Source organism: Panulirus ornatus, chromosome 15 (assembly GCF_036320965.1).
Source record: "Panulirus ornatus isolate Po-2019 chromosome 15, ASM3632096v1, whole genome shotgun sequence".
Classification (NCBI taxonomy): domain Eukaryota; kingdom Metazoa; phylum Arthropoda; class Malacostraca; order Decapoda; family Palinuridae; genus Panulirus; species Panulirus ornatus.
The window spans coordinates 4,341,309-4,355,853 of record NC_092238.1 but is presented as its reverse complement, the minus strand read 5'-3'; the positions used below and the strand labels follow the sequence as shown (position 1 = coordinate 4,355,853).

General features: G+C 47.5%; 1 protein-coding gene across 1 annotated transcript; it reads left to right on the top strand.

Annotated features, from left to right (window-relative positions):
* Positions 1 to 5,775: 5,775 nt before the first annotated feature.
* LOC139753585 (uncharacterized) lies at positions 5,776 to 11,705 on the top strand. Its single transcript, XM_071670211.1, is given in 3 exon segments — positions 5,776 to 6,026; positions 9,888 to 10,653; positions 10,655 to 11,705. Coding segments are annotated over 3 exon segments (1,530 nt in total). The 5' UTR covers positions 5,776 to 5,947; the 3' UTR covers positions 11,340 to 11,705.
* The last annotated feature ends 2,840 nt before the right edge of the window (positions 11,706 to 14,545 follow it).

Genomic DNA, 14,545 nt, shown 5'->3' with positions numbered 1-14,545 from the left:
ATCTTCAAAGAAAAAAAAACTCGACGAACCATCTCACCTTCCCTAACAACACACTCCAACAATCTTTACGCAACTCTCTACCATGCCTCCAACACCCGACCACCGACACCTTCCAACAACCAATTTGTTCACCATCCTTCGAACCTCTTGTTGATACCTCCCACTCCAAGGAGCAACCCTCCAAAAACTGACCAGTAACCCTTCAAAATAACCTTCCCATAACCCAGGAACGACACCGTTAATACATACAACCCTCAGAATTCATAATAACCATTTCACAATCCTCCAAAATGACCACAAAGAAAACTCCAAAACCTTCTCCCGACCCTCCAAAACCATCCCGTAACTCCCCCTCCTCCAATAACCCAATGGTAACCTCTCAACAACTCACCTTAACCACCTAACCACGCTAGCTTCCGAGGAACCTCTTGTACCACTTACCTGCAGAAGGCAGCCACTACCTGCGGAAGTCGTCGACGCTAAATTAAGTGCCACGTCGCCCGCTCAGTAACGCCCTCGGTGCACCTGTAGCCACGTCGCCGCCACCGTCGCCCTACCTGCCCCTTTACGCCCCTCCCTACCCCCCCTTCCCACACACACACACACACACACACACACACACACACCTCGCCACTAGCCAACACAAGCAAACACGCCAGCATGCCACTAGCGCCAATATATCTGCTTATACACTCCCTAGGGAGGCTACACTTGGTGTGACTTGTGTGAGAGGGAGGGAGGGAAAGGGAAGGAGGGAAGGAGAGGGAGGGAAGGAGGGAGAGAGGGGGGCCTGTATATCTGCGAGGTGTATTGGGCTGCTCTATAAAGAGGGTGTTGGTGAGAGAGTGGGAGGGGAGTGAGGGGAATGGAGGGTGGAGTGGAAGGGGGGATAGTGGACAAGGAGGAGAGAGTATGAGGGAGTAGGAGGAGGAGATGAGGGCGGAAGAAGGGGAGATGGAAGGACAGGGGAGAAGTGGAGGATGGGGAGGAAATGGAACGTTGGGGGAGGAGATGGTTGGGAGAAAGGAGGATGAGGTGGGGAGTAGGAGAAGGACGTGAGAACAAGGGGAGGAGGGGAGAGTGGAGGGAGGGGAGACAGTGGTGGAGAGTGAGAGGAAGGGGAGAGTGGAGGGGAGTGAGGCGGGGGTAGACAGAAGAGGGAGGAGTGGAGAATGACCCGACCTGACCTGACCATCTGGCAGAGGTGGATACAACAAACTTGAACGAAGATGAATTTGAATAAATAGATTATAAAACGACTGATAATAGTGACACCCAATGAAAGGGCGTGATGTGGGAGTGAGAGATAGAGAAAAAATGAGGGAAAAAAAAAGAATGTCAAGTGAGGAACATGAGCTTAAAGTGAGACATGTCTCGTCCTGCATTTCATCTCTCACAACTTGATATCAGTGACTGATTCTCGTCCTCATCTCTCTCTCTCTCTCTCTCTCTCTCTCTCTCTCTCTCTCTCTCTCTCTCTCTCTCTCTCTCTCTCTCTCTCTCTCTCTCTCTCTCTCTCTCTCTCTCTCTCTCTATTTTCCTAAATTCTACTCCTCCCCCTCCCCGTAACTCCTGCCCCATCTTCCCAAGAACTATATACACCAGCCCCTTTTTGGCATTGACTTGTGTACAGTCTGCCCCTCCCCTCCTTAGTCCTTCTCAGCCCGTCGTTAGCTAACACTCTCAGCAACATTAACTTATTAACTTATTAAGTCATTAGCTTATCAACTTAGCTTCCCTTGCCAGGCTACTGTAGAGATCACAAGAGAGAGATTATAACTTCCCTTTCATCTCTGTGAGGAAGATCTTGCGTCTCCTGACCATTACATTTAAGACAATGTTAGCAGCTGGGTGCGTAAGATGTTATGATACACTGCCTTCACCTCATCCATTGGTATGGGACCTCCTTGTCAGATAATCCAGGGGTCTCTGCATCCATAGGGCTCCTTGCGCTACGCGCAGGAGCAGGGAAGGGACGGACTCCCTTAAAATAACATTCTTTGACGTCATCTGACACACCTTCGCCAATGATATGCTTTCTTACAAGCAGGGGGAGTCCGGTAACACCTCACTCCTATATACATTCGGACATTCACTTGTTTACCAAATGACGCCCTAGCTACGTTTCTCCGTTGTATATCAACTGATTGTTATATTTCCTTCTTGTATCTCCCCTGATGTGATAATTACACGAAAGTGCACTTGGGAACTTATCGTGTTTCATTTTCTGGGTGGACTCATAGGAATATACTTGATTACGCGCTCAATAGTGATCTTTCACGATATATATATATATATATATATATATATATATATATATATATATATATATATATATATATATATATATATATATATATATGTATCATTGGATATAATAAATGTTTATGCATAATTGGTTATCACAGTATTTGGCTATGGACCTCCATCCAATATCTGGCTGGGTTGCGCCTGAGTGTGTACGTTCGCTATGGTCTCACATGTACTTGGCGACGTGTCTTTGCATATACACAAGCAGGAGTGGGGGCCGCCCTGCCTCCGTGACCGCCTTCGTCAACAGTGTGGTCTGGGCTGCAGGTGTGGGGGCGAGAGCACAGGTGTGTGGGGGCGAGGGTGCAGGTGTGTGTGTGCGTGTGTGTGTGTGTGTGGAAGGGTGCAGGTGTGTAGGGCGTTGATGCTGACGCAGGGGGACGGATATATGTGTGAGGGATATGCGAGGGTTTGAGAGGAGGGGGGCGTAAGTGTGAGGGGGGGGGAGGTCTGCTGGGTGCTTAGGGTGTCACGCTTGTCGCTGAGGGTGTCGCAGGTGTGTGTGTGTGTGTGTGTGTGTGTGTGTGTGTGTGTGTGTGTGTGTGTGTGTGTGTGTGTGCCATGCTACTGCAGGAGCGGTATGGTAGGGGGGTTGGTGGGTGTGGTGAGAGAGAGAGAGAGAGAGAGAGAGATGTGCTCCTCTCCTGACGAAGGAGGGCTCAGGCCTATGGGGGAGGAGGCCTGGACTACCGTGTGGCTAACACTGTAATCACATGTACTCACGTGTACTCATCACCCGCGTACTGGTGCCTGTGTGAAGTAATCAAGTACTCTCTCTCTCTCTCTCTCTCTCTCTCTCTCTCTCTCTCTCTCTCTCTCTCTCTCTCTCTCTCTCTCTCTCTCTCTCTCTCTCACACACACACACACACAAACACACACTCACATTACACACACACACACACACACACACACACACACACACACATATATATATATATATATATATATATATATATATATATATATATATATATATATATATATATATATATTTTTTTTTTTTTTTTTTTTTTTTTTTTTTTATACCTCGTCGCTGTCTCCCGCGTTTGCGAGGTAGCGCAAGGAAACAGACGAAAGAAATGGCCCAACCCCCCCCATACACATGTACATACATACGTCCACACACGCAAATATACATACCTATAAACCTATATAAACCTAACCTTAGTTCGAAAATGATGGAATTCTTGGCACACACACACACACACACACACACACACACACACACACACACACACAACAGTACATTCCCGCTTGAAAAAGAAGTGCAGAGTTGTCACTTCTTTTTTATCGCTCAGGAAGACACAAGAAAGAAAACATTTCCCTCACGTCTCCTGTGTTTATTTCCACTCTAAAACTCGCACTGGTGAGCCCTGCCCCTCCTCCACACCTCGGCCTTTGCAAAGCCTGTCCTCGTGTGTGTACATAAGTCACTTTGTCACCTCATTCAGCTTTGTCCCCTCCTCCACATTTGTCCCCTCCTCCAACTTTGTCCCCTCCTCCAACTTTGTCCCCTCCTCCAACTTTGTCCTCTCCTAAAACTTTGTCCCCTCCTAAAACTTTGTCCTCGCGCAGACTTCGTTTTCCTTTGTCTTTCCCCGAGAGTCTCATCTCGCGTCTTTGGGAATCTCCTCGATAAGGACTGAGAGATTTATTCCTTGCCTGGTGGGCTTGGAGGGGGATGGATTGCACTATTATCATCCTCTGGCAATATCAGACGCCAGCCTTGGTGTACGTCTGCGCCCTTGTGCCTCTAGCGTGCGTCTATCTCTTGCCACAAAGGTTCTGCAAATATGCATCCAATATTCTCTCTCTCTCTCTCTCTCTCTCTCTCTCTCTCTCTCTCTCTCTCTCTCTCTCTCTCTCTCTCTCTCTCTCTCTCTCTCTCTCTCTCTCTCTCTCTCTCTACATATATATATGAACGTGGATGTCATTCTTATGTTCGCTCGTTATCTGTTCCTCCTACAGTAAACAATGATATTCGTAAATCTTCGTAATATTTGAAGAAAAAAAAATAGTGATATTTTGTGTCTCCTGTGTTATATGTGGCTCACGGTGTCTGAGTGGGAGGCTTCACCTGACGGAGGTCTGTGAGGGGAAAGGTCCTCCTGAGGGAGGCCCCTGGGGGCAGTTTGGGCCACAGGGTGACTGTGAGGGGAACTCCTGTTGAGGGAGGGCCCGTGGGGGACTCCTGGCTCAGCTCCCGGATGCCGGGCTATTGTCTGTCTGGTCCCCACCCACCACCACCTCATCATCATCATCCCCCCCTCGTCTTCCCTTACTCCTCATCCACCTCTCATATTTCTCCCTGAACTGTGAGGTTGTGCCGACCCCAAGACCTCCTGAGGCCTGTGAAATCATGAGGGGTTCATGAGTGGTCATCGTGAGTGTAGTGGAGCTGTGAGTATGTATGTCTGAAACAGCTGGGCCAGTGTGGTCCTGGGACTATGGAGAGTGGGAGGCTTTCGGACCATGTGGTCCTCGGATGCGGGGCAGCGAAAGTGAGGGACTGGAGGTCTCTGTGGTCCTGGGACTAGTGCAGTGAAGGAGAGGGAGTCTGTGGTCTTGGACCCACTGCAGTGAAAATGAGCCATATTTTCTATACTGTCTGGGAGGATAACTAATCTATACATCAGTCCATTTTCTTTCCTTTAAAGAGAAAGATGTAAATCTGTAATATATGTATAGTAAAATCGACAGAATTATGATAAGCATAATATGGTCGAGCAAATTTTACAAAGTTTATCGAATGCAAATAAGTGCAGACATTCACCGCTGACAGGTAACGTTAATATTCATTGGTCTAAAATGATTGAATTACTCTATGATACATGTGTGGCAAGAAGATTTTTTTTGTAACGATCGTGAAAGATATTGTACTTTGTAACCGTCAAATAGATAAACATTCTTGAAAGCCAAATCCGTCATTCATTGACGGCGTAATTCATGGCCCGTTTTCCCGCGCTTTTCACACGTCTGTGTTTACTCAGTGTTCGGCTATATGTTCGGTTTACATCTGGCGAGGCAGGTACACACTCAGTGTGTCACATAATTCACCGTTATCATAACATTTTGAGGCGCTAAATAAAGACTGATCAAGAATTTATTTCCTGACCCTTTTGATCCCTCGGAGGCTAATGATGGCCTCTCATTGGCCAAGACGCGTGACGTCACAGCGCGTTGATAGGCTGCTCGGCACGTGTTCCTCTCCATCTCAAACGAGCCGCTTTGCTCTTGATTTTTCAATTTCACTGTGATTTTACAATTAAAGGACATATGTATGATAAATATTATGCATAAATATAATCAAAAGATACGCAACCTTATTGAGATAGATAAGGTTTTGATAGAGAATACCTTGTTTATAGAGGTAGATGTCCAGAGCGATCTGGCAACTCTCGTCACCCGCGAGACATCTGAAAACATCCAGTGGGTCTCCCTAAAATCAGTCATACTGGAGCTTTATCCGTGAACGTATCTCCGTACCCGACCATGCCGTAGAAACGTCGTGGCGAGGAAGACGAGTGAAGATAAGACATTTTCCTCCCCCCTCACTGCCTGGGTTTTCGGAGCCACTGTAATACGGTGCTTGATTTATCGAGGTGGTCTGTTTGCCCTCCCCCACTGCCAACATTCCATGATGGTTGTCCTGAAGAATAATTACTCCCACTGCCCACTGAAGAAACGACCTCTCTCTGTCTGTTACGATGCCACAGGTGAGTCATGCATGTGTTGTGTGATACGACACACCATCGTTGCCTGTGCATGATATATAAATCTGTTTATTCGAGAGAGCGTAGCACTAATACTTACTTCTTAACATTGTGATGAGATTTCCTTGATATGAAGTGGGTGCCAGTGGCATGTAGTGTGTGTGTGTGTGTGTGTGTGTGTGTGTGTGTGTGTGAGGACCGCGTACTGTCTTGTGTGGATGCGTGTAAGAACGCGTGTGGTCAAGAGTGGTGCGAGGACAGCCCCGGCTCTCTCTCTCTCTCTCTCTCTCTCTCTCTCTCTCTCTCTCTCTCTCTCTCTCTCTCTCTCTCGCCAGTGACAGAACCCCGTCCGTGATCGCCATGATAGACCAATCATCATCGTCCATCCGTCCGTCCGTCCGTCCGTGGTTACCAAGCGATTATCACCGTCCGTGACCTGACACCGGATTAATGGCCTCATGAATTATTGAATTATTCCTAATTATCATTGTTTTAGGATTATCTTCACCTTCAGCCGTCCATTATTAGCCACAAATCATCCTTTAAAAATGATCATCATCATTCATATGCCCTTGATAATCATCACCCTTGATAATCGATCAATATTGTCCGTAATCAGAAATCCATTACAAAAAAAATAAATCGTCACTAACAGAATTTATTTGCGCCTGGAAATGATTGATCGCCCATTTAGCAACAGCCACCATGAACTGCACAATCGACCTTATGGCAACGTGATCATGATAAAGGTATATTGTGTCTGATCATAATCATTGTGTAGCCAGTGACCCGTCCACGTGTCGAGGGGGGATGGGGGATCGTGCCAGGCAAGGCTTATCAGAGATGAGCGAGTGTGTGTGTGTGTGTGTGTGTGTGTGTGTGTGTGTATCAGGTGGTCATCGTGTGTGGGTCGTTAAATCATCATCACCGGCCACTTGTGTACAAAATGGATGATCACACAGTTATTATCATAATTTCTCACGTTTATAGAATATGTATTGTCTGTTCTTACCACAGGGAAGTGAAACACGATAAGTTCCCAAGTCTTAGCTACGTCTCTTCGTTGTATATCAGCTGACTGTTATATTTCTCTCTTGTGTCATCCCCTGATGATGTGATTATGTCACGAAAGTGCACTTGGGAACTTATGGTGTTTCATTTTCCTGTGGTAAGGACGGAATTCATTTGATCACGCGCTCAATTTTGACCCATTCCAATAATATATATCTATATACATTTGAAGGAGTTATCTCACTTCAGTAGGAGTTTATATATTGTTTCAGGTAATTTAGCAGTGGTAAGAGACAATGTGAGTTACAATGGAGAGAATCTGGAGGAACTGAAATTTTTTAGATTTAAACTTGGGAGTTGATATATGGCAGTGAATGGAACCATTGGAGCTAAACTAAACCATAAGACGAGGCATGGGTAGGGAGACTAAAGTCCTGGGATCATGCAGGAGTGTGTGTGGAAAGAGATGTCACCGTCAGTGAGGGCAAAGATGCGTATGTTTGATGGTATAGTAAGTCCCGACGGTGTTGTGTGGATGCGAGGCATAAACCCGAAGTCATAAAGTACGCGAAAAGGTGGACGTTTTGGAGATGAAATGTTTGAGGTCCGTGTTTGGTTTGAGAAGGATTGATCGATGAACGAAAGGGTGTAAGAGTGAGGTGTGGTAGGAAGAAGAGGATGTATGGGATATGGACTAGGAGAGGATGAGTGAAGAGAGGCTGACTGTGAGGGTATACATGGCGGATATGGATGGAACTAGAAGGGGTAAGCCGAGGAGGGGGTGGAAGGATGAAATGAAGGATGTATCGAGTGATCGGGACCTGAACATGCAGGAGGGAGTGAGGCGTGCCAGGGATAGAGTGAATTAGACGGATGTGGTATACAGAGAGCGACGTGCTGACAGTAACCATGAACGAGGGCTTATTATACGGTCAGGAGAATCTAAAGAAATATGTCTTTGACTTGGCCGTGGTTAGAGAGAGGGTGGCGTCGGTTCATTATACATGAAAATAGATACTATGAGGAAATGACGCCGTTCTTCGCCTGTCCTTGACACCCCCCCTGGCTCGCTACGCAGAAAACGGCGAGAAAAAAGAAAATGGTATATACACATATCCGATGTCAAAGCGTGACCTGTTTATAAAGCAAGTGATGTACGATCACGGAGGCACAGGGCAACACTGCGTAATCCAGTATGATAAATTTGAAAACTTCTGAAGCAGACTGTTGAAGCTGTTCCTACTAACACGACAGACACGCGGCTGCAGCAGTGACAAACGTGTCCATTATAATGCGAAACAACCTCTTCGGGAGTGAAATGTCTAGCCATTAATACTGCTGTTAAAACACATAGGTTATATATATATATATATATATATATATATATATATATATATATATATATATATATATATATATGTGTGTGTGTGTGTGTGTGTGTGTGTGTGTGTGTGTGTATGTATGTGTGTGTGTGTGTGTGTTTGTGTGTGTTCGTGAGGGATTACATCTTCAGTAGGTGGTTCATGGTTTCGACACGTGATATCTAAGCATCGATTTGGAGTGAATTGGAATCGAACCCGGTCGTAGATTCTCTGTGGTAATAAGATCGTCAAACCCCCTCTGTCGTGCAGACATTACCGGCAGGCGGCAGTCATAACAAAGACTTTACTTAACACTACAATACGGGAAAGTAGTTTCTCGGCGACTCTCAGTTATGAAATTGAACAATCACTAGTGAAATTAACGGTGTTCTTTCTGATGCAAGAGAGGGAACTTTCAATAGTGTGAAATGTTTTTTTTATTATTCATTGGATCTCAGTGTTGTTCATTGCTCAGCGGTTCGCGTGGATGGGAATGTTAAGAGTTGCGATGCGTCTGAGGGCAAAGTGTGAGGGACTGATGGTGTGTGTGTGTGTGTGTAGTAGGTGAGGACCGTCTGCTTCACTCACTGTAGGGATACGTCTCCTCGCCTCACCCCCAAATGCCTGACGTCAAACCGGGCTGATGCTTGGGCCTACATGACCCCTTAAAAATGCCGCAGTTAGCGGCCTTCCTCGCCTCCTGAAAGGTCACTTTGACCTCAGGGTTGGCGAGAACAATGGCAGCATTGGTAGCTACCATTGGTCACCTTGTCCTCAGCAGGGTGTCGAAGCTAACGCCAGCGTTGCTAGTTATCAGCGATCACTCGCAGGGCAATCAATGGACATGGTGCTCTTACGCTCACTGAAGGACACGGACCATCCACAAAGACCACCTGTCACAGTTGGACACGGCCTTGCTCTCCACAGAGACCGCCTGCCTACTTAATTTTGACCCAGACTAGTACCATGTTCTTGACTCATTCCCGCTCATCGCTACACTCTCCCGCCATCCATCAGTGTGTCCACCTTTTTCTGTACGAAACACGGACGGAAACCAGGTTTTCTCTTCATCAACGCCACAATATTTTTTTTCCTACCTCGGAGCATCAGCTGTTACCTTGGTTAAATGATGAAAGGCCAGGGGGGTATTTCCTGATTATTCACGGCCTCTCTCTCTCTCTCTCTCTCTCTCTCTCTCTCTCTCTCTCTCTCTCTCTCTCTCTCTCTCTCTCTCTCTCTCTTCACAGACTTGTACAGTCGCATGTTAGGTTTCCCCCAAATGTTACAGCTGTTGACAGCTGTAGTGCTCTTGTAGTACTGCATGTGTGTGTGTGTGTGTGTGTGTATTACGTCATCCATTAATCCACTTTAGTGTAGAGTGTTACAGCGTTACAGCATGCTGATTGGAGCAGACTGATGAAGTTGAGATAAATAGTTTAACCAGACTGTAGCGTTATTCTTAGTAAGTTAACCAGACTGTGTTTGCCAGCAGGAGGCGAGCAGACGGAGCCGGAGGACCTGAGCGTCAAGTGTGGGCGGGAGGCCCCTCCGACACTGCTTCCTCCCAACATTTGCCTCCCGGAGACTCAGGAGCCCAACCCAAGCGGGCCCCACGCTCCGGCCATACGCGCAGGCGAGCCACGTTCTAATACATTTGTCGCTCATGATCCAGGCGTGTGTGAGTTACGTGCACAGGAACCACACGTTCTTACGACACACACGCGGATCTCCAACACGCTACGCATGCGTACGCAAGGATGGCACGCGCCGGCCGAAAACAGGCGGGATCCCATCGCTGAAGAGAGATTACCGAAGCCGGAGGCAGAGTCCACTGCCCCAGAGCTGTCGCAGCCGTCGCGTTCGCCAAAGCCACAGCCACACCTCGACACATGCCCTTCCGGACAGGTTCCCTCCGTCAGCAGAAGCGTCAGCACCTGCGCCTCAGACAGCAGCTGTAGAAGTTCCACGTCACATTGCGCAGAAACCACGAAACCCCAGCACCTTCTCTCTTCCTCCGAGACGAGGAGTGCGATGCTCGTGGCCACACCGACCGTACATCCTACCTGCTCTGATTCCCTGATCAGGGAGGTCGGCAGTCCAAGAATCAGCTTGGAAGAAGTCAGTTCAGAGTCCGGAGAGTTACCCTCAGTCCACACGATGAGTCCAAGAAATCCCGAGGCGACCACGCCCCACGGGCAGCAGACGACCCCAGCCGCTGCGCCGCGTCCCCATCGACCATGGCTGGCGGAGGACCCCCCCTAGACAACTGCTTCGCCAGTTCCAGAATGTTAACGTCACCCTGCAGCCCGCGAGACCACGCCCTTTTCTTGCGAGTACCCAGAGCCTGTGGGCGGGAGTTGTCCCGCTGTCGTGGCCGATCCCACACCTGCTGGCGACCTCGCACCCTCCCTCGCCAGGCAGGCATTACAGGGAGTGTGGCTCACCAGGGTCGGAGTCGGCTTCTAGCGAGGGTAGTAGCGGGGGCGGCCGCGGGGAGGCGCGCTACTCTTGCGCTGAGTGCGGTAAGTCGTACTCCACGTACTCCGGGCTCAGCAAGCACAAGCAGTTCCACTGCGCGGCGCTGGGCGCCAAGTCCTTCGCGTGCAAGCACTGCGAGAAAGTGTACACCAGCCTGGGCGCCCTCAAGATGCACATCCGCACCCACACGCTGCCCTGCAAGTGTCAGCTGTGCGGCAAGGCCTTCTCGCGGCCCTGGCTGCTGCAGGGCCACATCAGGACCCACACCGGGGAGAAGCCCTTCCAGTGCCCGCAGTGCGACCGCTGCTTCGCCGACCGCAGCAACCTGCGGGCGCACCTCCAGACCCACGCCGACGTCAAGAAGTACGCCTGCGCCACCTGCCACAAGACCTTCTCCAGGATGTCCCTCCTCAACAAGCACACGGAGGCCGCCTGTCCTTCCCTCAACCGTCGCACACAACCTTAAACACCCTCACGTATGCGCCAGGCAATCCTACGGATTTCTTTTCCTTAATGCACGGTTGACTTTCATAGAGCGTCGTTCGGCTTAGTGTCCTTAAAACAAGCCACAGCCTCTAAGTTCAACACACACACACACACACACACACACACACACGCAGTTCCTGCCACATCCGTGTCTCTGTAAAAATGCCCAAGACCACGACTCGCACGTGATACTGTCGAAATATTTCAGGACATTAAATTTTTTGTACGTATTTGCATTCTGATGCATTCACACATGTCTGTGGTTCTAAAGTACATCTAGTCTTGTAATAAAGTATATATATAGATATATAATTTTGTACGCTTTTTGTAAATAAAATAGTTTATATATGTACATAAATGACCTGTTCCTTTATATGGTTGTCACTGTGCATAATTCTTCCATGTCCGATATTCTGGATATTTTCAATAGGAATTCTGACCAATTGGGAAACTCCACACAACTGGGATATTCATCTGATGAGTCAGTGAGGCCAGGAGTCAGAACTAGTTGCAGCCAGACGCAATCATGAGTTAGCCTTTACTCACTAATGCTGCCTCTCTCTCTCTCTGTCCACTATGAATCAGCCTTACCCACAATATCACCTCACCTCTTCACGATGAGTAAGTAATATTCACAACACCACCCCACCTCTTCATGATGAGTAAGCATCCACAACACCTCCACCTCTTCACGATGAGTAAGTATTATTCACAACACCACCTCACCTCTTCATGATGAGTAAATATTTTTCACAACACCACCTCACCTCTTCATGATGAGTAAGTATTCACAACACGTCTCCACTTCTTCACGATGAGTAAATATTCACAACACCACCTCACCTCTTCATGATGAGTAAGTATTCACAACCCGTCTCCACTTCTTCACGATGAGTAAATATTCACAACACCACCTCACCTCTTCACGATGAGTAAATAATATTCACAACACCACCTCACCCGCTCACTGTTGGGTATGCCAGACTCACGATGCCATCTACCCAATTCATCAAGTGAACTGTTCATCATAAATCCATAAGTTCCATACTCAAAGTTGCCCCCGTGGACTCCTGTCATGTTACCATCATTTCATTTATCTCTTCCTCATTCGTCAATTTCATTCTCTTGCCATCTTCATCTGCAAACAGGTCTCTCTACACACACACACACACACTCGGTGTACTTCTCAACATCTTCACATCACCAATCAACTGCTCGATTGCTTGGAGAATCCCGAGGAAGAGAGAGAGAGAGAGAGAGAGAGAGAGGCTGCAGTCTCAGATGTGCGGGGTGTTGAGAAATCAACTTAAATGGATGATCATGAAGCCTGAAAAGTGTACATAGAAGACTTTCATTATAATCAGATTTTGACAGAAAACGTTTTCTTCCCAGAAAAAAATCACACCTGCAATTTGTACAATTTTTTTTTGAGGGAATAAATTTCCTTCAAAACCTCAGAATAGCATCATCATGCTGTATACGATTCTAGGGTGAAATTTTGTCTAAAGGGTCGTTGTGTCCTGTAATTAAAGCAGTGTGTCTGTCCTTCGTAATACCTAAAGATTTTCATAAACTTTGATTAGATATGTACCTGTATGTGTCCTCGTAAACCTTAGGGTTTTTCATCATACACATAATTTCATATGTGACCGTGCGTCATGTGTTACACCTGCAGAGCAGTGGAGAAAAAAAAAATATAAATAGATGTTTAAGAGGTTTTGTGGTGCAGATGGCGCTACCACCAAGTCATCAACTGACGCTAAGAATATAAGAAACAGATTCTCAGAGATCCGGCCGCTGGCAAGGCCCTGAAACAAGTTTATCCGCAGCGACCATTTTTACCAGCGTTTAGAATAATGAGATGTTCGCAGCCGCTTAGATTTAGGACACAAAAAAAAAGAGAAAGGAAAATAAAATGGATAGAATTAATTGTTTCTGGTTCTTGGGGGAGGAGAGGCCATGTGAGCGTAGATGATACACCTTGTGAGAAATGAGATTATGAGCAACACAAGACTATAATCCCCCAACCTCCCACATTCGCTTCAGGCAAATTAGTTAATAAGAATCTAATCACTTAATTATGCAGCCACAAGACCACCCTTCCTTCTTTTCCCCCTTTTGTACGGGCCTCCTTTCAGCTTCATGGCTGAACTCTGAATCAGGAACTAGGGAGGTGATGGTTTCTCCCCTTGAAGTGAGGTGTTCCTTGAGGAGGCTGTACTCCTTTCCGTCCTACTGACGAGGATACAGCCTCTGCTGTGACGTCCCCCACATGGAGGTGGAGTCCGGTAGCGCCATTTGGATACAATAGATCGAATTACTTTCTCGAGACGTCTTAGAAGCGGTTCAGATGTCTGTGTTCGATCACACCCGACACCCGTAGAGGTAAGGCTGTAAACACGACACACCCTCGGTGTCACTCAGGTGTCATAAGGGTGTCGGGGGCTTGGCTCTCCTACACCTGAGGTTCCTGACACCAGGAATAATGGCACACTAACCTCTACAGCGTGTCATTTTGCATTCCCACTGCCGTGTACACGACCTGACACCAGTGCCGGAAGCCTGTGTCATCTCCGAGTGCATCGATCTGATTTCCGGCATATGACACGATCTGACACCTTGGCTGACACGTGCAAGGAGAGACAGACCAACCTCGGTGTCAACCCGGACTTCAGCAGCAGCTGTGTGACACCGAGAATGCTGACACCTGCAATGCAGACGAGGTGGTGTCGCCTCGGAATCGCACATCTGACACTGAGAATGCCCAGCGCGGCCAAGAACAATAGGAACGTGAGAGATAGAGCCGACGGTAAATGATTCCTTGTTAATCAGGCTCTTCAGATACATGTAAGATGCTGCTCGGGGAATTGCGCGCGGTCGGGAAATGTCACACAGGATCATTAATTTCCCTAGGGTTGTGCCAGCCCTGCGGCCGGGACTGAACTGTCTTCGTTATACAATGGAATTCGAGGAGCAAAAGAGCATCGGGTCCTCTCGAGTCTGTGTTTGTGTGGTCGTGGAAGCTATCAAGAGACTTTAGTGGGGTTAGAGTAGAAAGGCATGCAGGTGATTCGAAGGTAAAAACCAACAATAGATTCATGTAGCTAAGAAAGTCGCAAATAATGTTGAAGCGAAATATGTTATCAAATATATTCTTAAACGTATCTACTGTTCTGCTTCCAATCG